This window comes from Coloeus monedula (assembly GCF_965178545.1).
Source record: "Coloeus monedula genome assembly, chromosome: 11".
NCBI lineage: Eukaryota > Metazoa > Chordata > Aves > Passeriformes > Corvidae > Coloeus > Coloeus monedula.
Genome location: NC_138791.1, coordinates 1,270,228 through 1,296,820, shown reverse-complemented (window position 1 = coordinate 1,296,820; position 26,593 = coordinate 1,270,228). Strand labels below are relative to the sequence as shown.

At 44.6% G+C, this 26,593-nt stretch overlaps 1 protein-coding gene across 1 annotated transcript in view; it reads right to left on the bottom strand.

The window, feature by feature from the left end:
* Positions 1-293: 293 nt before the first annotated feature.
* Positions 294-26,593, bottom strand: part of NUP210 (nucleoporin 210) — a gene marked incomplete at both ends in the record, with an annotated part of 50,085 nt that continues 23,785 nt past the window's right edge. Inside the window, 26 exons of the mRNA XM_082288542.1 lie at positions 294-394; positions 827-910; positions 1,036-1,131; positions 1,826-2,045; positions 2,759-3,009; positions 4,332-4,478; positions 5,385-5,508; positions 6,209-6,342; positions 7,002-7,219; positions 8,491-8,666; positions 11,402-11,576; positions 12,223-12,314; positions 12,778-12,936; positions 13,137-13,268; positions 13,500-13,580; positions 14,940-15,119; positions 16,048-16,110; positions 16,399-16,534; positions 17,075-17,202; positions 17,864-17,992; positions 20,206-20,307; positions 20,438-20,542; positions 22,578-22,684; positions 22,941-23,133; positions 24,156-24,329; positions 25,543-25,764. Coding sequence (XP_082144668.1) covers positions 294-394; positions 827-910; positions 1,036-1,131; positions 1,826-2,045; positions 2,759-3,009; positions 4,332-4,478; positions 5,385-5,508; positions 6,209-6,342; positions 7,002-7,219; positions 8,491-8,666; positions 11,402-11,576; positions 12,223-12,314; positions 12,778-12,936; positions 13,137-13,268; positions 13,500-13,580; positions 14,940-15,119; positions 16,048-16,110; positions 16,399-16,534; positions 17,075-17,202; positions 17,864-17,992; positions 20,206-20,307; positions 20,438-20,542; positions 22,578-22,684; positions 22,941-23,133; positions 24,156-24,329; positions 25,543-25,764 — 3,729 coding nt within the window. The remainder of the gene's footprint in view (positions 395-826; positions 911-1,035; positions 1,132-1,825; positions 2,046-2,758; positions 3,010-4,331; positions 4,479-5,384; positions 5,509-6,208; positions 6,343-7,001; positions 7,220-8,490; positions 8,667-11,401; positions 11,577-12,222; positions 12,315-12,777; positions 12,937-13,136; positions 13,269-13,499; positions 13,581-14,939; positions 15,120-16,047; positions 16,111-16,398; positions 16,535-17,074; positions 17,203-17,863; positions 17,993-20,205; positions 20,308-20,437; positions 20,543-22,577; positions 22,685-22,940; positions 23,134-24,155; positions 24,330-25,542; positions 25,765-26,593) is intronic.

Here is a 26,593-nt window from a genome sequence, read left to right as displayed (position 1 = left end):
TTAGATATAACTTCTAGTTGCTTGAAGAGTGCAAGAAAGCCAAATTAGCATAAACATTGCTTTTTGTGCAGGCAGCAAAAAACAAGAGATAAAACAAGGTTCTGAGAACTGAAGCGCTGACATAAAAAAATAAATTCAAAGAGCCCTAAATATTAAAAAAAATAAATAAATTAAGGACCTAGTTGTATTCCAGAGCAAACGTGAATTACATCACAACTGCTGAAGTTGTTGAATTTACTAAGGCACTGAGTTGTTTCATTTTTATTTGCCAGCATGAGCAGTCCCTGCTGCCTCTACCGAGAGGCATAACCCGTGCTCCAGAGCGTGGCTGAGGGGCTCGTCTGCCTGCTCGAGGACTGGGAGCTGAAGGAATGTGCAGGTGACACAATGGAACCTGAAACGTGGGAAGGAGAAAACAACAGTCAGGCTCAGGAATGGTGGGAGAAGGAAGAAACAAACGAGTAACTGCTGTTGATACCTGCGGAACACTGGCAGTGAATCTAATGACCCATTCAAAGTGAAGTCATCCCTTTAGCTTATTGCCTCTTGAAAAGGTATCTTACAAGTTTGTAGGTCTTCCTGTTCAGGACTGTTTAATACATTTCCCCTCAGCAAGTGACATTCACCTGGATTTGCCTTCTTTTATCTGAAGCATCAGGCACGTGTTTACAACCAGGCCTGTAGCTCACCGTAACTTAAACACATCCGTAAGAATGTGAATTATTTTTCATTGCCAGTCTTGATTACAGACCCTCCTACATTCAATTCCAGTGCAATGGCCACATTAATCAATTAATTAGCTTCTAACTCAGTGACAACTGCTTACTGTTAGGGGTGTGCTGAAGACTTGTCCTTGAGTGAATTACTGGCTGATTGTGCTGTCCATTCGGCGAGAAAAATGCATGGTAGGCTGCAAGACAGTTGAACACCAAACCAAAATCATTTCACATGGCAATTACTCCCTTTTAACTTAGAGCTAACACATTGTAAGAAGCTATGGAAAAAAAATACTTGCACAATCTTTCCTTCTCTTACCTATGATCATAACAGCTGTCCCTGCTAAGAGTGCAAAAAGTGTGAAGATCATCACCTGGTAAGACTCAACAAACTGCTGGAAGAGAGTGGCTTCATCTGCAGAATTGATTAAGAGAAGGCAATATTGAGTTAAAAAAGCAATCTGATTCAAGAGTTAACAGTTCTTAAACTGAAATAACCAAAACCTTAATTTATAGCAAATAAGTGTAATCAACTTAGGTAACACAACTTTGATTCTAGGGACTATTTCCAGTGCAATCTTCAAAATTTGCCAGTAACAGCTTAAAATGTTGATTGAGGTTGTGGCTGTTCATCCCTGGAAGTCTTCAAGGCCAGGCTGGATGGGGCTTGGAGCAAACTGGTCTAGTCAAATGTCCCTGCCCACAGTTTAAGAGATGAGCTTCAAGGTTCCTTCAGCCTAGACCCTTCTGGAATTCTGTGATTCTATTTACAATGACTTAAGTGAGTTCTTTACTTTCTCAGCCCCAAAATGCTAACCTGTTTTCAAAATAGCACGGCATGCTTGGGAGTAAACAACAAGAAAAATTCCTTTCAGACACTACAGCACTGGTATAGTTATGCCAACTTGGAGTATTTTAGGCTGACCCCAAGAAAAATATGTTCAACTTCAGTCACAATGAGTAAATGTATTCCAGGCTTCTGGCCAGAGAGAGCTGCTCACATGTATGTCACTGGTAATGTCAGCTGCCACACTGAAGTTTATAACCTCGTGAACACCAGTAGAAGCTAAAGGTTTCATCTGGCATATGGAGTGCAGAGATAAACTTACATCTCACTGGTGCAGTGGTTCTGTCACTCAGGTAGATCACTGTCACTGGGATAGAGATGGACTGGTCCGTCATGGGACTGGAGACAGTCAGAGTGGTGGACAGGGAGCCCTGGCTGGGAACTCTGGGATCAGCCAGGCTCACAGTGTACACCACGTAACTGGGCAGCCCATGGGACTTCTCCTTCTCCAACACCTTCACTGCTGGAGACTCACACTTCACCTGCAGAGGGAACAGGCAGCCTGAACCAGACTGCTTGGGACAGCACAGCACATCTCCACCTTCCACGCCAGGTGCCAGCAGTGGGTGATTTCACACAAACACCGAGCAATTCACCCCTCAAGAGGAGTCAGGTGTACCTTTACAGTGCCACCTGCAGCATTTCTCCCTGGTTATTGCCAAGGGTGAATAACCCTCTTACCTGCCCTTTCCACAGGTCTGGGCTAACCCCACACAGCCAAAATCCAAGGGCCCTTACAGAGCTGTGTGAACCATGGGCAGTCACTCACACACATATTTGGGCAAGAACCTCCCCCTGCCACAGGGGTCAGGTGAGTTTCTGCTTCCTGACCCATGAGCTGGTTCACACATGCCAGGCTGCACACCCAGGTGAGCCTGACACACCTGTACTACCCCAAAACCCCAGGGCCAGGCTGGATGGGCCCCTGAGCAACCTGACCCAGTGAGTGAGTGGCGTCCCTGCCCATGGCAGCACATTGGGACAGGATGAGCTTTAGGGTCCCTTCCAACCCAAACCATTCTGTGAAAAGTGGACACTGAGGAAGAACACATTCCAAGATGAGTATTTCCAAATCATCTCAGGAACAAATCTTGACATGGTAAAGATGGCAGGGAGTGCCTTGCATTAGAAAGCTGCATGTGACAGTTCAAAATGCTTTCAGCTGTGCTGAGACACTTTCTGGCAACGCACTCACCTCCAGGCTATCCAGGATTTCACTGGCACCAAAGATTTTCAGGACAGAGCTCACGTCCTGGTTGCTCAGCAGCATCTCAGCCTGGTCAGCATAGAACCAGCGGCTGAAGGGCACCTCTGTGCCCAGCTGCTCCCCGGGCACGGCGCTGCCCCGCACCGAGGCCGTGACCCTCAGCATGGCTTTGCTCCTGCTCAGGTGCTTCAGCTGCTTGTCAGTGAGGTTGTGCATCCTGATGGAGCACGTGTAGTGTCCTGCAGGAACAAGACAGCTTGGGCTATTAATTGCTCACCTTTAAGGGTTCTTTTCCATGCACAGCGAGATCTCTGGGACATCTTTAGAGAAAAGCTAAGAAAGTGGTAAAACTCAAGCAGCAGCATGATGAGGAGTGTGTAGAGGGTGGATGATCGGGACAGTGAGTCTATAGGCAAACATCACAATCCCAGCACCACAACTACAGAATTATTCCTTGTCCCAAACTGAACATCATGAAAAAAACACTAAGCTGGTAACTTCCAGTCACATTTTATTTTAATATGCCAGTGACACTCAGTTCCACTTTGAACATAACATTTATGCTAATATTGAAAGGCTTTACTGAAAACAAGACTGAACATCCTATTTCATATTCTTTTCAACTAGTGTTAAAATTTTAGCTAGCTACCATCACCATCATCAAGTCTGTGAAGATGGTAGTTTATTTATAAAAGCTCCTTTAAAAGTTATATATTCACCATGTTTCTAGTCTCATATGGGACCAATTAATCTGTTATTAGCAGCAGAGGTAGTAAAAACTTCCCTGAGAATAGAAGATAAAAAGCATCAGTAACAAGGAGAACTTGCCATGTGCATGTTTTCCCCTTATTTTCTTCCCCTAAGTAACAGACACACATGCAGGATAGAATAGGGTTTACACAATGAGTGCAGGGTTGAATCTAACAGATAATTAATGTTCTTTACGTACAGCCCGTGGTGGTTTGGCTCTGTTCTAAACCACATTATACTTTTGAAGCATTAACACATTATGTAGACTTGCACAATTTTATTTCCACCTCCACAGTATCTGGCAATTTCCCCCCCTTTTAAGACCCCATTCATGATGTTTTGGGGGTACATCCCACTTTTGGAATATTTGTCACCTGAGTGCTCCTTTGTTACTTTGACTTACTACAAAAACTCTGAAAAACACGAAATGGGCTGCGACTGACTTCTGGCTTTCTCTGAAAACCAACACAAGGTTTTGTCACAGGCAGAAAACCCTACTGAAACAAGAAGTGCCCATGTGAACAACTCACTGAGGCCTGAGGTCCTACACAGGCTCAGAGGCTTCAGAAGGAAGAGGAGGTTTAGATTAGATGTTAAGAAGAAATTCCTCCCTGTGAGGGTGGGCAGGCCCTGGCACAGGGTGCCCAGAGAAGCTGTGGCTGCTCCTGGATCCCTGCAAGTGTCCAAGGCCAGGGGCTTGGAGCAGCCTGGGATAGTGGAAGGTGTCCCTGCTGACTGGGCTTGAAGGTCCCTCCAACCCAACCTATGATGCCTGTGTTTGTCTGCAGTGTGGCAGCTTGTCACATCTTACCTGAAACTGCATCAAATCCAGGTTCTGCCACAAAAATATCCTGTGCTGGGAAGTCAAAGACATCGCTGTTGAAATCGAGATGGCAACTGATAATGGACTGGGGTTGTAACTCAGCAATGGCTTCGGTCTGAGCAGGAGAACACTCCCCTAGGGGGAAGGAAAAAACCAATCTCTAATTAATTACAGAACATAATTGTAACTAATTAATCTTAATTAATTAAAAGCAAAATCATGGCTTGTACTATTGGGTTATTCTACCACCTTCTGAAATAGTTTCACAAGGTTATGAAGATCTTAAATAATTGGAAATCACAGACAGCTGTCCTTGCTCAGGTCTAATCCCAAAGAGACAGCAATGAAAATTTTATATGTTGTGGGGTTTTCTTGACAGGAATAATTTATTTACAGGAAAGAATAAGCTGGAGAGAATTTTCAGCTCGGATGTCTCTTGAATAACTTATATGATGCTGGAAGCCTTGATTTAGATTTTAGTATCTGGCAAGATGATTTTCTGGTAGGCTAATAATTTACTTATGGCAAAATAAAATACTATTGGAACAAGTGCTAATTGTTAAGCTAGAAGCTAAAATGATCTATAATCACACAAAATACAGCTTATTAAATAGAGGACACATTATGATGCTTCATCTTTGTATTGATTCTAATCACTGATAAGTTCTGTGAAAGATTTAAGGATGGTAACTAAGTAAGAAAATGTAACAACTCCAAGAAGGCATTGCAATTAAACATATAAGCAATTAGCTGACTGCCCATTAACTGTTATTTATATGATCAAAAATGGTACTTCTATTGAAATCTACTGATCTTATTAGTTGTGAAGTATTAATAGTGCCTCAGAACACCTTCCAAATTCTGTCCCATGGCTTCTAGAGCTCCTGGGACTCTGCAAAGCCGCTTGAGGTTCCTGGGGATCTTGTTATCCCAGTTTCACAAACCTTTAAACAACAAAAACCCCATAACACAAACCAAAGCCACCTATCGTGAATCCATAAACACACAATAAACCATAAGCATAAATATTTTTTATCATACCTTTCAAATTTTTATTTGTTTCCCCAATTGAAACTATGACTTTGGAGGCTGCCGCTCCCTGCAAGCTTGTTTGCATGCCACTGGCATGCATTGCTGTGGTCCTCTGAGGTGCACTAATCATGATCTGAAAAAAAGGATGAAGCACACTGTTACCAAAAATTACAGCAAAACCAGACTGGATTGGTTGTGAAAGACTCCACGAGGTCATGTTTTTCTCTGAAATCCCACATTTCTCTAATATTAGAAACTGCCTTTACGAGCAATTTAAGCTAGCAAAAACATTTTGTCTTCCTACCCAACACCCAGAAGTTAACATGCATAAAGCTCTATGTCTAAATTTAATTTTAAAGGAATGTCTAGTGCTTATGCTGGCTGATGCAATGAATTGTGTCAACAGTACGATTGCATTGCAGATAAACAAAATAATTTAATGGAGTACTTCTGATCAGTGATGCATGGCACAACACTTCAGAAAGTTCTTGCTGGCATCTCAACCTGCAGTGAAGCTTCATTCATAAAAGCAGCCATTATCAAAAATTGGTTAGCACCTGGGAACAACTTAGCCAACAAAGGAATCAAAATGTACAATATAAGAACAGTAAAGGTGAAAAATCAAAACTGTTTTGCTACATTTTCCTCCTGAGTCCAGATGTTTAAAAAAACCCGTGATGTTTTTGGACACATACCAAATACTTTCCAACCACTTGCATTCCTAAAAGAACATTTCTAAGTATTTGTACCAAAAGAAAAATCCCATAGAATACAGTTTGGTGAGGGTCCACCCCAAACAAACCAACCTCTGCAGCAACTGAACAGTGCCTCACCTCTCTGTAGGTTTTCAGTAACCCAGGGATCTCATAGTAGACAGTGACCATCCCAGAGTCCCTTGCCAGGGCCACGCCAGTCTTGGAGTCCATGAGAAGAGCACTTGAGGAGGAGCTCCACACGCCCAGCAGGCCTGGAAGACAGCATGGGGGCACTGCTCAACACCCTGCTGCCAACTGCAGCATTTCCTGGGCACCCCGGTGCCTGTGAGTGCCAGTGCCAGGCAGGGCACACACCTCCCAGTGCACAGACACCAGAGTGGTGCCTGTGAGTGCCAGTGCCAGGCAGGGCACACACCTCCCAGTGCACAGACACCAGAGTGGTGTTTGTTGAGTGCCACTGCCCAGGAATCATGCTGGTGTCTGCATGTGCCACTGCCAGGTGGCACAGGGGATGCACAGAAACCACACTCTAGGGGCTCGTGGTGGAAGGCTGGCAGCCCAAAACCAAACTGACCTGCAGTTATTCTGACAAAAGCCCATTAATACCAAGAAACACAGTGAGTGAAGGCAGTCCTGACTCTGCAGGAGTCCCACAGAAACAAGCCTTTCCAGCTAATGGAATAGAAATGTCTGAAGTATGCAGTCAGAAATTCAGTACAAGAGACATATTGCACGGTGCAATTAAAATTAGAGGAGTTGATCAAACCTATTTTTATCATTAACAAGAACAGTGACATTTGGTTCTGAACAAACATGATCAATTATGCATTTAGTTTTGCTGAGAATGAGCCAGAGTCATGCTGCTGTCCCAGGGAATAGCTGCTAACCCACACAGCTGGAGGCCACTCACCTTCCTGGGCTGTCAGCGAGGTCCTCAGGCAGAGGACATCCCCCACCACCACACCTGGGAGCTCTGGGAAAATGGCATGTTGGACAGGCAGTGGGATGTAGTCTGCAGTGCCACTGTGCTCTGCATCCCACACCCTGAGCAGGGTCAGCCCCACGTTCACGGTCCGGATCACAAAGGTGTCGTTGGTGGCTCCCTTGGCGATCTGCACGAAGTCGTCTCTGCACGCAAAAAGAAGTGCTGCTGTGTGAAGGCAGGCTTGGTAATGTCATTATCTCTCCAGCAGGAGAGGTGTCACACCCCTTTCAGACAGCTGACTGCTTGTTTTCAGCAACAGTCATCTAACAAAGTCCAACGAAGTAAGGAAATTATAAAAATTATTTAGGTGCCACTGAGGCAAATTTCGGTTCTCAGTTCACCACTATGCCAAGGAAATACTGAAATCATAATTATGCATGAAAACTACTTCTTAACGGTAAGAATTCTAGAGCTTTAGAATGACATAATCTGTCTCTTTTCCCTTGTCTCAAGGGAGCTAGAAAGCCAAGAAATTGGAACACCAATAAGCAACTTCCCAGAGATAACAATGCCATTGGATTGCCAGTTCTGGTATTTACCCAGATTCAGCACTCCCAAACACAGCAACACACGGAGCAGCCGGCACGGACTGTCACCAGGCAGGGACACTGCATGACACTGGCAGCAGCACAGCTGGGTCCCCACAGTGCTGCAGCCCAGGCTGCCAGCAGTGCCTCTCTAGGGCCATAATGAGCTCTGTGCTGGAGCAGCTTTGCAGTGCAAGGCAGGGCAGGGTTAGCTCAGGGGTGCGTGGAAGCCACAGAAATTTCCTCACTGAGGTAAGAGAAGAGAAAATCTTGGATTCAACCCCTTTTTCCTTTTTCATCGTGATCAGTGTGTTGTAAGTGCAAGGTGCTCTGCACAAAACAAGCCATGTTACAGTAACAGCATCAGTGATATTTTACTGAAGACCACAGGAGGCTGGTTTACGACACTTCTTCTGTGAGGCAGAGACCAAAAAGCCTTTTGAGGCTTGTTCCTGCTGTGGGAAGGCTGTACAAGCCTATCTGAGGAGACAGCCCCTGATCCAGAACATTCGCCACCTTACATAAGCCCTCAGTGAGTCACTGGAACCCAGCACTGGGAGAGGCAGATGCTGATGGATCAGTTGTTTCTCTGGGCCACTGCTGCGTGCAGGGGGATGATTCAGAGTCACTGAGAGCACAGCACAACTCCTGCAGGCCCCACTGGGATCGTGCTTATCTGGGCAGCTTTCCATGGCTAGGGAATATCGATTGCTAACTGGAACTCTTCTTCCTGCTACTGCCTCTGAAGGCCACAGAAACAAAACCCTTGCTTTTCTAATCCCAGCCCAAGCTGTACCTTCACTTGATATCTTTGGAACAATCTTTGTTCTATGTGCGTTTGGCCTTTTTTTGTTCTCTGTAATTAACCACCCGTGACAGATACCCACCTGTTGGTGGCAAAGTCGAGCACAGCATTATGTGAATGGAAAGTATCTCCAGAGTTGTCATGAAAATGGACTGTAAATGTCAGTGTCACACCCAGCGGCAGAGCCAGCAGTGCCTCTTTGTTCTGAGTGAGCAGAACGGGCCTCATGGAGATCCTGAGGTAGGAGATGGGGCACACCTGGAAAAACATCAGCAGTGAGAAGGAAAATTAAATTGCTTTTTATGATTCCTCTATAAAAATAATCTAAAAAGGTTCTTACTATGCAAGTATCCAGAGCTTCCTTTATGAGCCATTTGCATTTAGCCACATGCCAGGACTAACACGTGGAGCTGTTATGATCAGTATCTACATCTCACAGGTTTAAAGGAGCCTCTGGATGCTGTCCAGTCCAGCCTCCCACTCGAGCTGGGCTGCCCAGAGCCAGCTGGCCAGGAGCATGTGCAAGCAGCTCTTGGGCATCTCCCCAGATGGAGACTGCACAACCTCCTGTAATCTGTGTTCAACAGCCCCCCCAGTAAAAGCTGCTGTCAGACAGCATTTCCTGTGTTCCACTGCTGCGTGCTCCCCTTGCCCTGTCCTGGCTGAGAAAAGCCTGGCTCTGTCTGCTTTGTACCCTCACTGGTATTTCTTAACCTCTTCTCCTAGTACCACTGGGAACTGAAACAAGCCATAATGGTGTAGAAACATATATCACACACAGACTTCAGAAAACATGTTACTATCCTATAAATTCAAACTGTTAAGATTCCCTGGATATGCAAGAGAACAAGTGGCCCCTAGACCTCTCTCCTAATAATTCCTGAAATAAAAGGTGCAACTCATTGCCCAGTTATTAGAAAAGTAACTCAATGTAAGTGTGAGTAAGGGGATGGAATGGTCACTGTTGCCCATTTGTGCACCAGTTGAGAAAGCCAAGCTGTTCCAGGCAGAGCTGGCAGCTGACAAACCCTAAGGGGTCAGCAGGCTGTGCTTTGTTCCCTTGGTGCCTCTCCTCAGCCGAGACAGAAGTTGGGAACTGCTCCAAATTCCTTAGGAGAGTCTGCTCCATTAACCATATGTGCGCTCCCCCACATTTCTGCACTAACACTCCAATGAAGAAAGGTTTTCTGAAGACAAAGACTTCACAACCTCTTCTTTTGGCTTTTAATTAGCATATTACTACTCTTGATTAACTTACCTAGGTTAACGAGTAAAATTACCCAACAAAAATAACTACATCTGCTCTTTTTGTTATAGCTGTGGGAAAATAAATAATGGAAGGATAGAGGAAGCAAAACTCCTCAAATATATTGAGAAAACTATTTTAAAAGAAGGCCTCGAGCTTATCTTGTAGGAAAATCCCTTTTTTTCTGACCTAAGAGGCTCAGCTAAAACGTAAAACTCTGCAATCTGAAAATGTACATGTCAGAACTTAAAAAGGAAAGGACAAATTTGGCCTCAAGCAAAATACATCTTCGGTGAATCAAAAAAAAGAAAAAAAAAAGGGGCTAGAATATCAGTATATCCCACTGTCTGCTCCACGGGCTGGTACCATCAGTTAAAATCTCTGCCCAGCCAGCTGTGGTTACAAGCCAACAAAAACCCCATTTCCCTGACAGATTATCAAGCTTGTTTTACTTTAAAATCTCAGCAACTGTCCCACAAGGGACAACTGCTAAATTTAATATTGATGAAAGCAGCCATTTACTGTTAAAGCATCGCAGGTTTTGAAGAATTTTTTTTAATTAAAAAAAAATAAAACACAGTACTGAGTGCAGCTGGTCCAGGCAAGTGCTTAGCTTGGTCCCACACTAAGCACACTGTCACTCCTCCTCTCCTCCTTCCCCCATCCTCCCTGGCTTATGTAAGAGTCCTTCTTTGAGCCAAGTTGAAGGTCTGAGTGCTAAGTGATGCTGCTGCAGCACTTTGGTTCTTAATTGTGTACACTTGTAAAAAGACAACACAAGCCCTTATGAAAGAAGGACAGTGTGAAGGAGAGAGCTTTGCCTTAGAATGACACAATAGATTCAACCTCATCTCCAGCTCTGTCACAAGTTTTTTGACATGACCTTTGGCAAAACCTCTCAAGCTCTCTCAGCTCTTCAGCCATAAAATGAACCAGCAGCCCTGTGTTACCTCATGAGGTTAAAAATATAATTTCCATAAAGGCACTACAGCTGTAATAAGTACAGGAAAACAAATGAGCTGTACAAGATGCTGAACTGAGATGGGTCCTACTACAGAGAGCTTTGTATCACCATCCTGCCATATCCTGTGTACAGGACAAACTCACACAGGGAGATCTGCCTCCAGTCCCACAGTGTGCTGACTAAATGGCATTTGAGCCACCCCCAAACTCATCAGATGTCTTTCCCTTGCCCAAGGGAAGAAACAAGGTCATCTGTAACAGAGCTGGAGAATTCACTGCCACCACTTCGCAGCAGGAGTGGCTTTAGTGACACTGGGCCCCCATTTCTTGCTTCATCCCCCACCCAGGAGGACAGACCTACACCCTGTCCTACAGGCAAAGCTGAACATTATGGGAAATACTAAAATTCAAATTTAAAAAATCCACCAAGCCATTTCCCAGTGATTACAGGAGTTAGACTTAGAAATAACTTAAAGCACTCAATTGTACATCTTTCTCCTTCAGCTGGGACAGAGGAAAGATGCTGACAGTAAAAAGGGATAGGAAGAAGGGGAGCAGTGGGTATCTCAAGGCTCATGTTGCCAGATGCAGGAAGTTCTTGGCTCAAGGATTTTTTGAACAGAGATGATGGGCATACATTCCCTGGTGTCCAAAGTTTCAAAGCTCAAAACTATTAATTCCTACAGTGCTCATTTTTCAGAAGTGAAGTTCAAGAAGTGCAGCCAACAATCCCCGTTGCAGTAGTGAAGATGTACTTGAGGAAAAGGAAAAGAGCTGACAGTACCTTAACAGCAGCTACAATGGTCTGGTTGATGCCAAACAACTCTTGTGAAACCACTTCAATTGTTGACAATCCGATCACAGACCCGGAGACAAGGAATCCTCTCTCATCGATTTTCACAACAGGGACCTTATCTGGTCCATCCAGGACACGGTAACTCAGGGAGGCCACTCGGTCCCTGAAGAAAAACAGAAAGGAGGGAACCCCTTAAATGTGTAAAACTGTGTGTAGGGTGTCTTCCAACACAAACCATCCTGGGATTCTCTGAAACTAAAGGTTTCGTTCTCTCCCCCTAAAATGTAAATGCCTCTAAAGCTTTGCCCTCAGTGTGTGTCCTACTGTCTCTATCTGCCCATTATTATGCTGGGAAAACTACATTTCAAGCCTGATATGAGTCAAAAATGTCAGTCTTTGAAAACAGATTATGTAAAAAGAATTTCTCATTTGGAAATGACATTTTAATCTGAAAATCCAGCCAGAGCCTCTGTTTAAGAAATACACAGAAGTATATTGCACAAAGCCTCAATCACCCATCAAAACCTCTACAGGAAGCAGGCAGCAGGATACTGCTTTAACTGGCTCAGCAGCTTTTAAAAAAAGGATCTGAAAGTTCCCAATATTGAATGAATTTTCCAACTACAATCTAATCCAAGATTTGACAAAGCCCGAGAGAACAGATAAGATACTATGAACCAGCAGATTAAGTTGTGTATTAAATGGATGTACAGTGATACTGAAAGATTGAAACAGCTCCCTTCAAACACAACTGCCCCACGGTTTGGATAAAGGTGACACAAATCCCAGTATGAAAACTGAGCACTGACCTGTTGGTCCGGAGTTTAATAAAGGAATTTGGTGACATTAAGATCTGCTCTGCTTCTGCCTCGGGAGTGACTAGATGAAGTTTTTCAAACACCTGGAAAATAAGAGGCATTTTGGCCTACTGTTGTGTGCAGACAGTAATTTACTTCTATTTATTTAATCTTCAAAACAAACAAAACCAAATAGACCTGCAACTTTCTTTTTTCCCTTGTATAATATATATGGTAAAAAAGATAACTGAACTTGAATATTTAAGAATGGGAGAGCCAGTGTCTTCTACAAATTATTCTGAAGAGCATTTATTTCCAGGGCTGTGGCTAAACTTGGAAGCAGCATGAAAACAGAAGATTTCTCACGGGCAAAGGTGTTGGGAACCCCAAATTCACCTGAGTTACTTTAGACTCCCCCTGCCCCCATGAGCCCATGAACTGAATGAGCCCAAATGGGGAACATTATGCAAACAACAGTAAGGGCTCAAATTCCTGACTTCAAATAGAGACATTAGTCCAGTTTTGAAATGCATATTTAAAAATGAACTGTGAAGAAAATCATCCTACCTGAATTTGGATTTCATCGGACAGCTCCCTTGCCATGTTGCAGAACTGGTTGGCTGCAGCATCAAGGACCTTGACTACAACTTTCAGGCCTGTTCTTCCCTTTACTCTGCCATAAACATCCACTGCAAAGTTGTAGTTTGCAGGAAGCTGAAAAGCAGCCTTGGCCAGAAGAAAGGGATTAAAGTTTGACTCACGGAAAGCCCAGACAGTGGCACCGAGGAAGTACCACACCCTGTGCTGACAACTGAGCCTGGATTTTGAGGCACTGGAGGCAGCAACGTCCTCTGCATTGCCCTGACGCGGCCGCTTCCTTCTCCCAAGGTGCACACACAAGTGCACTGCACACACCCCCCCTTTACCTCACTGTGCCTTGTCCTGACATCCAGAGTGTCCCTCTTGGTGACAGACCAGTGGAACGTTAACCCCGGCACGGCACTGCCGAAGGAGAAAGGAGTCTGACTGCTGGTGATGCCCATGACATAAACTGGCATCTGCAAAGAGAGAAACCAGCCTGCTTAGGTAATGCCAGCATGCAAACCACACACCTGGCCACAGCAAAGAGAACTAAACTTAAAATTCACTGATCAAGAGATGGGGTCCCTTATGAAGAAAATGGTTCCTCCCAGAGCTGCAGTGCTGTCACCAGATGATGTGACAGGAATGGCCACAACCTGCAGCTCCAACACGTAAAGGCAACAGAAGCCAATCCCAAACCAACTCACCTGAGTACCAGCTTTCATTCGTGTAATGGGTGCTCGAATTCTGACAGCTGTCAGCTGTACCACCTCAACTTCCACCTTGTCCTGGCAAGGAGGAAGGGAAGAAACTGTAAGCACTTGTCAAGCAGAAACTAGATTTCACTTTCAGGCTCCAGACACTGTTGTGCCATTATCTTATCACTGTTGCCACATGATTTGCATGACTTGTCAGAGAAAATACAGATGGACAAATTCGGTAGGACTGTAAAAAACTATAAAAGCATTAACTTTTGATTGATAGGCCTTTAAAAATGCCCCCTAAATTGAAAAAACAAATCTCTGCTTGAAATTACTGATGACATGAACGATGGAGCTGAGAGGTGAGAGACAGGAGTGGATATGATCCCAGGGTCCCCAGCAGAAGAGGGATGAAGAAACCCAGGAGGTAAAGGAAGACATGGAGAGAGTTAGAAGGAAATGAGGACTGTAGAGCACCAAATGGGACAACTGAGAATAAAAGGATGATGTGTGACACTGATACCTCCTCTTCATATAGCCAGACATTCCTGATAGATTTTATTCCTGCTATATACTGGGGAGGAAAGGTCAGACCTGGACCTCACTGGGCAGCAGATTTACCTTTCAAGTTCACTTTCCCTCCTGTCACACCATTAAGGGCAGGCTGCTGCCCATGCATTACAGAGCACAGATTTTGCTATTTTTTTTTTTTTTAAATTACTTTGTGTCCTCTTGGCCTGTGCTGACACCTTTCAAGCAGCAGAGCTTTGTGGTTCACAGCAGCTGTGCTGCCCTGAGCTCAAAGGAAGAAGTCATAAGATTTGGCCCAAGTTCTGGTGCTCTGAGTCTCATGCAAGTCCCAGGGATTTGTGCTCCTTTGCAGGCCTGCTCACCTCCCTCACACTCAGCTGCAGGAAAACCTAAGAACACAGATTCTGATGGAGTATCAGGGATTCACTGCTTGCACCTCCCAGGTGGGTTCAGACCACAAGGAGGGATGACAGTGTTCTATACAGAATGCTGCAGCTTAGGAGACAAAGTGGATTCTTTGGGCAACAGCTGCCTTCTGCACCCTGCTGACCTAAGAGGGAATGCAGGCAAGGACTACCTTCTGCTGTGCTAGAAAGGCTTCTTTAGATGGGCTTTTCTAGATGCACTAACCAATCCTGAAGATACCAGACTGGTCATGAAAGCTTCCCTGGTTATCTGTGAAACTCTGGTTTAAGGCACAGCAAGATTCACCTGCCTGTTCCAAGTACCACCTGTGCCAGCACATGTGTAAGTTCACAGGCCAGGGAGGAAGGGACACTGAGTTTTCATCTTCAGGAAACCAGAGAAGTGCACGAGGTAACACTGCTCATGCAGAAAGACTATGTGCCCCCTTTCAGAGCCAAAGCCATGAGGCAGAGAGCCCCTGTCAGCCCCAAAGAGCACCATAAACATTACCTGGGACACTGCCACAAGTTTCTCTGTCTCTGCATCAACAGCCTGCAGCACTCCTGTCACCACCCCGCTGCCAATGGCCACTCCTCTGACCAGCCCAGAGCTGTTCACTGATGCAATGTGCTCGTTGCTGATGGAGAAAATGATGTTGGAGAGAGGCTGGGGGCCTCCTTCAGCAGTGATCTGTCACAACAGCACAGAACAATGAATGAACCCTTCAGATAGTTCTGGTCACCATTACAGGGCACGCCCCTCCCTGCTCAGCACCACAGCGACTTCAGCACTGCCTGCACCTTCCCAGGGCAGCTCAAGGACTATTCCCCCTGCACACTGGTCCTTGCAGGATGTCAGCTGGGGAGATGTGTGAGCTGAGCACAGAAGTGGACCCTGCACCTCCCAGGGTGTCACAGGCTGGTGCTACCTGCACTCCAGAAAGTCTCAGAAAACTTCACCTCTCTTTCTCCTCACCAGCCTGTGTGGAGCTCTGCTCTGTGTTTCGGTTTGTACAACAAGCCTACCACGCCTAATTTCATGGAGCTGACAGATTTATTCATGCTGAGCTGGTATTTAACACCCGAAAAGCTGACACTCCATTGACAAAAACAAATACAAATCCTTTGATCCAGCAATACAGCAAAACGGAAGCTGGCTCAAAAATGAAACTATTCTTGTTTGGAGGAGTGTTCATCACAGAAACACACAATAGGTTGGGTTGGAAGGAACCTTAAAGCTCATGTTGTTCCATGGGCAGGGACACCTCCCACTGTCCCAGGCTGCTCCCAGCCCCAATGTCCAGCCTGGCCTTGGGCACTGCCAGGGATCCAGGGGCAGCCCCAGCTGCTCTGGGCAGCCTGTGCCAGGGCCTGCCCACCCTGAGAGGGAACAATTCCTTCCCAATATCCCACCTAACCCTGCCCTGTGTCAGGTTGGAAGCCATTCCCGCTTGTCCTGTCCCTCCAGGCCCTTGCCCAGAGTCCCCGTCCCACAAGTCCATTCAGTGTGAATACAGCTAAATGTCAAGGTGAGTATCTACTGCTGAAAATCCAGTTATGAATATTCATTTTACAACAGAAATTACAAAATAAAGAAAATATGTAAGAAGATGCCTCACCTGAATCATAGCCCCAATAATGAGGGTCACTTTCCTTGGCAATAGTCTAAATGGGGGAAAGACCTAAAACAGAAATATGAATACCTGTGTTCAGGATCCTTCAACCAGATACATTATGTCACAAAGCAGTACAAGTATAAAACTGAGTCTTAAGGTGCTTAATTATGGTAAATTGAGCATGCAGAAATTTAACTCATCATTTGCAGTTAAATCTGGAACAGACTGGCATTAGGTCAACCTCCAGACAGAATAAATGTCCTGGCAAATTGATTACTGTAACCTTAATTTATATATTCCTGTTCCACTGTAGCACAGACTTTATTTATGCACGTTTTATCTGAAATTATTTACTTCAATCTGCTGTGGAGCCGAGTTGATTCTCTGTCCTCTTCTGTCAGCCACAGTTGCCGTAAGACTCGTCTGCCCAATGGTCATCCCACGCACCAGGAAAGCAGCAGTGTGGTCATCCAGAGCCTCCCTGAGGGGACTGCAGCAAAGGAATCATTAAATACAGACATTCACTGAGGAAATTACAAATAACAGAGCAAAGGACTTTAGTGCCCAGCAGCTTTACCACAAGGCTAAGTGACTGTGTGTGAAGCAAAGCTAAGGGAACCATCACATTTCTACACATGATGGCTCTTTGCAACCTGTGCTTTGCTGTGCCATTAAATACCTGAAATGAAAATGAAACAAGTGACAGACCATGAGTTTGATAACATCAGAGGTGCCTTCATACAGCACCCCTCACCTGACATTATTGCCAAGTCACTGCTTCCAAGATGAGGAAAGCTTCACCAGACATCATGCAGGAGGAGTGCAGTCTCATTCATCAGCCAGCAACAGTCAGGCTGATTTCCCTCACAAATGATAATTTTTTACCTTTAACACTAAGTAATTAAGACTTCACAAAAATAAAATAAATAAACCCTCAGTCATTGTATACTACCGTGCCTCCAACCTCATACCTTTATTCATGTTTTGCTAATTCTTATTCGCAGATTAATTTAAAAATCCATTCACTTACACAAGTGAGACAATCTGAGATGCTGCTCTTAGACTGAGGTCCATGACAGGGAAGTATTTTGCCGGAAAAGGTTTTTTTGAGTCATCCAGAACTCTGACATAAGCCTTAACTGTTTTTCCAATCTCCACCTGAAACAGACACATCCAGTCATTTTGCATTCAAACCACTCTTACTTATTAGCATAAATGTTTTCATTTTATTTTGTATTACACTTGTAACACGGAAGTGGAGATAGAGCCCCAAGGTTAGATTAGCACTGATTTTAAAGACTAATCCCTGCCAGCTAGAGTTAGTGTCAAATGAAATGAATGAATTCAGGTCCTTCAGCTGGCAAGGGCATAATTAAAACATCCAGAAATATCAACACTTATTTTGTTCAAGACGCACCCAAGCTGGCAAGTGGAATGAGCTGGACTTTTTTCTGTTCAGTTTTAAAATATGACATATGGAAAATGACCTTGGGGCAAAACCCACTCCTACAAGAATTGCTCACATGCACTTTAAACAGGAGGAAATGTAAATGAGTGTGTCCATATAAATTATGGATTAACATTGCTGGGTAAATGCAGAAGTTGAGATTGCTGCCACACAGAACATGAACAGATACCTGATACTCTGGGACACTTATAACCTAAAGGGGTAAATTTGGGAGGGAGACAGAGACACAGGGAGATCGTGGCTGTTTCTCTGTTGTAGCATCTTGTCCATGTCCCACCTCTGTGTTCAGGACCAGCACAGGGAGCCAGGGCAGGCTGGATCAGCTCCTAATGCTGCTTCAAAGGCACTGACCTTGTCAACAACTCGCACATACAGTTCCTGGATATCAGACACATGAATTTCAGCTTCAGCTGGGGCAGGGAAAGCCAGACACAAGTCATGAATCATTACAGTCACTGATCCTGGGAGCTGAGGCTGCACCTGCAACATCAAAAGAAAACTGCATTATAGCACTTATTTTGTCTGTTGTTCACAGGGTAAAATTTGTATCACTTTCAGGGCAGAAGAAGTTGGATGCAGAAATCTCCAAGCTTAGACACAGAGAATTCTTCCACCAGAATAAAAATCAAGCTGTAAAATGTATGTAAAAAGTATCATGCTACTGAGCTAGTGCAAACAGCCCCCAGGCACCAAGTGAATTAACAGCTCTTCATCCAGAACAGTCTGGCATCCTGTTACTCTCCTGCCATCAGGGGAAAAAACACAAATCATTTAGAGCAACCAAACTTTTCTTAGTACAGTGAAAAACAGAGTGATAAGGAAAAAGAAAAAATCAAGAACAAAGATTATGCCTATAAAGCATTGATATTGCTTCCTGCAAGATTTGTACTCTACTGTTACTGCTTTTCACCTGAATGAGCAGCCAAAACCTGGTGGTAGATCCTGACAAGTAAGAGGACAATTGACAGATCAGGTATTTCTTTAATACAACTATTATTCCATTAACTTTTAAGAAAGAGAATGTTACACTTCCTAATGGACATAGCACTTCTTAAGGGACAGAAAAAAGAACAATGAAGAAAGAGAGCTCTGCTCACAAACACAAGCCCTCAGAACTAAGCACCCATCCCAGAGTCCCCTCTCCCAAGGCCATGCACCTACACCTTGCTCAAACCAGCTCTGCAGTTCTCCTGCAACTGCCTGACCTTGGCACAGAGCTCAGGGACAGTCCCAGCTGTTCTCTTCCCTTCACAGCACTGAAGCTGGGTGTGCTGCTCTGTGCTCTCAGCTCTGAGCAAGGGGAGCTGGCCAGGCCCCCCAGTGCAAAGGAGCTCAGTGAACTCTCAGCACTGCTCGGCAGCACTACAGGAGTCAGCAGCAGAGCAGTGGGAAGAGCTGACATTTTGTTCTTTGAGGGCACCACTCTTACTTCTGCCTCAAAATAGAAAGGGATGTGAAGTTTTAACAAAGGTCAGCTTCCAGAACAGCAGCAGTTCCCAGACAGGGGTGCTAATACAGGGGCTGGGCAGCAGAGTAGGGGATGTGGCCAGGGGAGGGAGCTGGAATGGAGCTCAGCTGGGCTGGGAGCCCAGAGAAAGGAAAGGAACACAGGGAAAAGGGCAAGCAGGGCTACTGCAACTTTTAAAACTCTCCCTGCCCCAGCCACCTCTGCTGTTCTCCTCTCCCTCCTCTCAGGTGTCCAGTGGCTCCCAGTATCCAGGGATATTGCACTGGTGAACACACTTTGCTCCTCCCCTGCTACCACCACACCCAGAAAAGTTGCTGTGTCAAAACCAGAGGGAGAGGGACAGATTTCATCCCTGGCAGCCCCAGGGAAAAGCCTGGGAATCACTGCTCCAGGTAACTTGAATTTAGTTTCTCAGAAGAGTTCACTGCCAACTCATCTCTGTCCCCTTGGCTGCACTGGTACCTGCCAGGGCAGCAGCCTGACACGGGGCCTGCTGACTTCCCAGGCCCCTCTGCTGCTGCCATGGGAAAACCCAGGGCTGGCACTGGATTTACCCCAAACACAGCACACAGGGCTAATGAACTCGCCAAGTCTGTGGGGGGGGGCTGCATTTTTTAAAAATATGTGAAAAGTGGAGTTTTCTCTCCTTTAATCTGACAGACAGTTAAATCTCCTTCTACACTTCACAAAGCCTATCTTGCTGTCACTGCTCCACTCCTGAGTTCCAGACGAGAGCGCTGAATTTATCTCATGTACATCAGTTAAACCCATCAGGGAAACCTGACTAAAAAACTATTAAGAGTTTAAACAGTGTACAATGTACAAAGAAACCCCTCATCTCTTCTACTTTTTCCTCACCTCTGTGCCTAGTTGGAAAATATATTCCCACCTCACACTTGCAACAATTAGAGACAACCAAAATGTTTCACAAATTCTTTTGATATTCTAATTTCCACCTTAATTATCATTATTTCACAACTTTATCAGCATTACTTCTTAAAAGACAAATCTGTAAATTATACATTTATAAAAACCACTCTTTAAAGCAACTTGTTTCATTTCCAATTGTTGCCTGATGAAAGCAGCAATGCAAACATACAGCTTTATTGTTGTTCACTGCAGAATGAATTTCAGATCTGCATTCGTTTCATATTTCTGCAGCTGAAGCTGCAGAACAATAACCTGGTTGCCAAAAAGGTGTAAAATCACAGAATACTGCACTCACCAAAGCAATGCCTTGAGTCTCCTCATGTGTCACTCTTACAATATTTGGCACACTGGTATTAATGAAAAAATATCCAGAACCTTGTTGGATGAGAAGATCCGCCTGCAATACCAGAAAAGCATCCAAAATGAAGACTGTATCTTTCTAGTAAAGCTGGTCCCTCCTTACACATCTCCTATAATGTGTGCTCTTTTCCTCCCTGCAGCTGGAAAGTAGCAGAGTAAGTGCTTACCTGGACGTCAGGGTGGTTGTAAATGGAGAGCCCAGCAGGGCTCACTTTCACATCTTCCACGAGCATCAGTTCAATGGTGGCAGGCCCTGGGAGCAGAGCTTCCTGCTGCAAGGGACAATTTCAGCAGTCAGAGCAGAGAGGCAGAACGCTGCAAGCCTCCCGTGTGTGCCCGGAGGGCGCTTAAAGCAGGCGACCAAAGAGCCAGGGCACAAGTGCAGGTTAGGAGATGCCCACAAGATCCAGATGGCTCACTCAGACCTCCTGCACTGGGAAGGGCATCCTCAGGGCATGGGCTGTTCTGCAACCCTGGTAAAGCCAGAGGACAGGGCCCAGGCACTGCAGGATCAGCGAATGATGTCTGACAAGCACGGACAGGGTATTAACTCTGAGACAGAGTGATAAGGCAAACACACCAAGTTTTCTTCTACTTCTAACTCATCTTTTTGTGATTCTTCTTAGCAGGCCACCAAGAGAAATTCTTCCTTAAATATAAGTACATGAACACTGGACCAGATGCAGGTTTAATCACTCGCTCATAACAACATTAGCTCAGAAAAGGAAAAAGGTTCTAGAGGAAGTCACTACTCTGTACCCATTTCACCTAATTAGTAGAATTATTTCCTTGATGTAGAAAGGATGTCCCTAATGACATAACAGGGTGTTCCACTTAAACATGGAACAACGATCAAGACAATATCCCACCTACTAGATTTCTGTTTGTATTTCTGGCTGCAAGAAAGGAGAATGGGCAGGTCTGAGAGCAGAACAGAGCAGCCCATTGCTGATGTACTTGAAAAAAGCAGCCAAGTTACCTCATTTAAAAAAACAACACATGAGCCTCCAAAGTGCAGCAGAATTGGCATCTACAACTACCAAAGAGTCCTCCCAAACTTAAACACAGAGAATAGAACTTAAGAGAACTCCAGTGCCATTTTACACAGATGTACCCCACTCTGAAAAACAATAAACACCTCTGAATTCAAGGCAAAGTTTGGAGCATTCACTTTTCTAATTATTTCTAAAAGAAAGAAAGAATACTGAATATTGGTCTAACAAAGCAGAGCACAGTAAATTACAAAATGATTGCAGAACATCAAGTCTCCATATTACAACTCAATTTTTTAAGAAACCTCACAGAAAAGTCAAGAACCAAGTGGAAAAAGAGATCAACTCAAAGAATTTACTAAGCAGATGACAAACCTGGGCCCTGCTGAGAGGAACCTGGCCCACAGGGTATTTCACATTACTGGTGCCCATCTGGTAACTGCTTTGAGTTAAATACTGTAACCTCTCACTGCATATTTTACTCCGCCTCAACTCTGTTTTCAAGGTACTGCACATAGCCCAAACCCACTTAAATCTTGCTTAGCAGAGTTAAACAGAAATTCAATTTTTAAGAGTCAGTTATTGCATATGCCAGGTTATTCCACAGGCTGAAACCTGCCCTAATATTCAGTTCAAAAAAGTGACATAAACTGAAAACTGCCATCTGTTTCCACCTGCCCTCTTTGTTCATCATCACTACCTTTTGCTGTTTTTCTTCCCTAGGCTGAGTATCTACAAACTAAATATTTCAGAGTGGCTAATGACTTGTAAAACGAGAGCCTGGGCTTATGGCTGGCACTGTACAGTGGAGGAGTCTCTCAGGAAAAAAGAGAGCATTAGTCAGAGCCCAGACTAACATATGGTCCATATGAGGAATCAGTCAGCTTTTGCTCTGCTCATGCAGAACTTTCCCACCCAGCTTTGCAGTGGCAATAATCCATTTGCTTTCCCCAGTGACAGCTGCACGAAGCACATGGCTGCTTTAGTGAAGGACAAGCAGCAGAGATTCACCGATTCATTAAAAAACCCTGTATTGGAACAAAACAACTGAAACACTTCTCTGTAATGCCCTTGCCCAGATGGTTAAAAATCTCCCAAAGACTTGGATATATTTGATATGGATAGCAGCACCTGGTGCAGAGGAAAGCAGCAAAAGCCATGAACCAGTACAAAACCACTGCTGTATGAAGCTGTCTCCAGATCCCACTGTGGAGCTGCCTTACTTGTACAGTGCTGTGCGTGGAGGAAATAAACCCATCCCAAGAGCACTGGGCGTTAGTCACAGGGAAATGGCAGAAACCCCGAGTGCTGTTACCGGTACTTTGGCTCTGGCTGCCTTCAGGTGGGGCTGCTGGAATCCAGTGGCAGTGGCAGAGATGGCAGCAGTTCCAAACTCACGGTCAACTACAACAGTTTGTAAGCCTAGAATACAACAAAGATGAAAAATACTCTGCTTAGCTCTTCTAGGATCATTCTCATCAGACAACAGTTTTCTCTCTCAAGACAGGTTCTACACATGGGACTTGGTTCCTTTTTTCTCCTACCTTCAACAGCACACGCTAAAAAAAAATGCACACAGATGTTAAGCTGAAGTATGACTGCAGATTACAGTAATCAGGCTCAGACATTACCAAACAGACCTTCAAACAATGAAATGCTTATTTAAACCCACTCGTACCGTGCATTTTCTTCTGACCATTCCTCTCTTCCTTCAGAGTCAGCTCCATCGGCAGCTCTGGCTCAATACGAGCAATGGCCTTTTTTGTTGATTCCCACACAACACTAAGAGAGCTGAAGTTGTCAAATTTCCTGCCTTGCTGGTCATAGGCAGCCAAATCCAGCACTGGATTGCGGTAATTGGAAACAGGAACCTGAAAAAGAAGGAATATTTTGAACTGAACAGATACAAGAGGATTTTTTTACTCATTAAAGAAAACATATGCTGAGTTCCATGAGGTTTGTTATAACATCAGTACACAAGGAATGTTCATTAAAATGAAGTCATTAAGCTGTACTCCAACAGCCCTGAGATTCTCTCAGCTGGCCAGAGCATGGTGCTGGTTACACCAAGTGGGTCCAATGCCTGTATGGGCCATTCAGAGAGGGACTTGATGATCCTTGTGGGTCCCTTCCAACCCAGAACATTCTGCAAACCTGTGAACTCTAAGGGGGTTTTCCTGGAGCATGGGTTTGGTTGTTTTTTAGCCAGTGAACTATCTTCAAACAAACAAACCAACCCCTCCCCCCTCAAACCAACAACAACAAAATGGAACCACAGCTCAACAAAATTGTTTTTAGAATTCAAACAAATAATGACAAACACTGCTGTTTGTCAAAGCTCATAATTCTGGTGTTGTTCTTGTGAAGTGCATTAGCAACAGCTGTGCACCAAGGCAGGCTTAACCGACACATCATGGAGCCAGGAAGCAGGTGAGCTCTGAAGTGGCTAATAATACACAAAAATCTCCTTCTCCTCCTCCTGCTATTACATAGCAGCTATTTAAAATGATTCATCAGCTCAACAGGCACCAGAGTTTTAGGGAAGGAGGATGACTTTTACATTTGCCTGGGAATATTAACACGACAAAACGTGGTTTACTCAGCAGCCAACATGTGACAGCCCTCATTAGGATAGAGATGAAATATGGAATAAAAACAGAATAGTGAAGTTCTTTTTGCCTGATCATCTACACATATACATTGTCCATTTACTGCAGGACCCTCCCTGACCAAGCCTGCCCTGTGCAGGAGCTCCCAAGGGCACCAGCATGGCCACAGCTCCAGTTCCTGCTCCTCTTGCAGCAGCTCAGACACTTGATTTTGCACGTGGAGCTCCCAACACTGATTTTTCAGCTGTAAGAACACCTCCTTTTCTGTCACTTCCCAGGCTTACCACTTGCTTGTTCTGTTGGAGCAAAGGGCAGGAGAGATCAAGCTGAGGGCTGCCATAAACAGGAATCAAAGTCAGCCGGGAAGGGACAGCACACATGAACTTCACCACAGCAGGTTCAACCACTGGGAAAGGGTTGGTCACTGTGGGGCTGTTCCCAACTGTTAAGGTAACAACCTGAAAACAGCAAATGAGGAAAGAGTTGAGTTCAGGAATGCTGTATTTCCACAGGTCTCAGTTACACTGATATCAGAATGAAAAAAGCAAAAATACAGTTCTTGGGGATTTACAGCACTGTTAAGACACAGGAAGATGTAAAAGGGGGAACATATTTCAAGAACAATTCTTTATCACTATGAAAGTACTGTTCCTGGGAACTCTTCCTTGGTGTTCATGTTCATTACTATCAAACTTGATTCAAACAACAAATTTCTTGTAACTGAAAAAGGAAACAGCAGGTGTTCTTGCAGAGTGAGAATAGAACAGCCCAAAGGCAACATTTACAGTCACTTCACTGTGTTTAAAAACATCTCATCTTTTATTTTACATTCCTTTTTTAGCCTTCAGCAAAACCAAGTGGATCTAAAGCCAGAGAAGGCTGAGGCAGCTCTGGGTCAGCTGCCTCATCCCCTCAGGCACTGGTGCTGGGCAGCCACGCAGGTGTGATGTGCTGGGGACAGCCAGCCATGCACAGACCTGCACATCAACACCAAGGCCTGCTCCTTTTGAGTCTGCACTTACAGAAACAGCTCCACTTTGCAAAGTGTCCACTGAGGAAATCAGTAGCAGCCCCACCAAAATGCTTAGGCCTTGCAGAATTGCAGGAGGAAAACATTAAATCAAAGCTAAAAGCTTCATGGGCTGGGGAGGGTGAATAGAGCAGGATAAATGACTCCTGCATGTTGGCAAGAACAAAACCAGGTGGAGAATGAGCACAGCCACACTCACCAGGGCTGCATAGACAGGAGAGCAGTCAATTCCTGTGGCTGCCATTTGTTTGAATAAACAGAATTACACTGGAAGGTAACGTGGTTAAGAGGAGCAGGTCAGACACAGCAGTCAGCTGCTGCAGGAACCCTCTGCTCTGATCCTGCTCATGCAAACTGAACCTGCACTCAACAGGATGTTCCATGCATCCCACAACATAAGGTTTCCACGGCTGGGGTTTATACTGCAATAAACCCATCATAAACCACTTTTTAACATAATGCTGTGAAATGCTCGCTCTAAAACCAGCATCACAACACATAAACAATGTACTTACCCAAGTTCTTTACTGGCTTATTATAAAAACATCCTGCTGTATAACAGGTATATGGCACCATGAATCTGTGTGGAGCCAGTTCTCAGTGCCTGATGCAGGGCAACACAGATCCCTCCTGGAACTTACCTGCTCTCCCAGGCTTCTGCACAGCACCCTAACCCAGTGCTGGTTGTTATTTCGAGGTGTGGGAGGCTCAACTAAAGACAGGACAATGCTCTCTGCATCCTCAGCAGCGACATTCCTGAAGAACTTGGAAGGTTCTTGGACCCATGGCCTCGGTCCTCCTTCAAACAACATATCCTTAGAGGAACCCAAAGTCACTAAAGCGATGGAGAGTGGATCGATAGCCTGTAATCAATCAATCAATTAATTAAAAATTAATAATCTTTTTACACAGTTTGGTTGTGCTCTGCAAAATAAACTTCCTGATGAATGAACAGCTCTATTGGTTACTTGTACTGGGCTGTGGTGTCTCCCATGCAGTGGTTTGTCAGCATATTTAGTGAAAAACAGACCTGCACCAAAATCCACAAGGATTCTGTCCAGCTGGATTATATTCAAAGGAAGCCATGGATCCAAAGAAAAGTTTTAGCTGCATTCTAATCACATCTCTCTCATGAAGAATTACAGCAAAAGGGAGACCCTTAATATATTCTTCTGAGCACAGAGAGATAGTATTCTGCTACACTTTTAAAGGAAGTATTTTAAATGAATGAAATAATGTCAAGTTGTACTTTCACTTGACAGCGCTCTCTCCAGAACAGTTCTGTGTACGTAATTATTCTCCTACACAAGTTTTACTTCCAACCTCTCTAACAAATTCTGCACTGATGTGCATCCCTGGGACAGCCTGTGCTGTTTATCACCACAGCAATTAACCTGACATTTAGAACACAAAAAACCATTCGTAGATTGCATTTCACAACATCATATTTTATCATTATAGCCACAAATTTGTAGGATTTGCACTAACATTTTTTTCCATATTGGGGGACAGCTACGCTCAGACTTCAGCTCTGCAGAGTCAGTGCTAGGCCTCTGCAGACAAGGAAACAACGCAGCCTCTTCTGTATTCCCATCTACTGACCGTGGACTCAGCTTCTTTCTTCTTTTCTTCACTGAGTCAGCCAATGGTGGAACATAAACCCACCCACCCGGGTTTTTCAAACCTTACGTG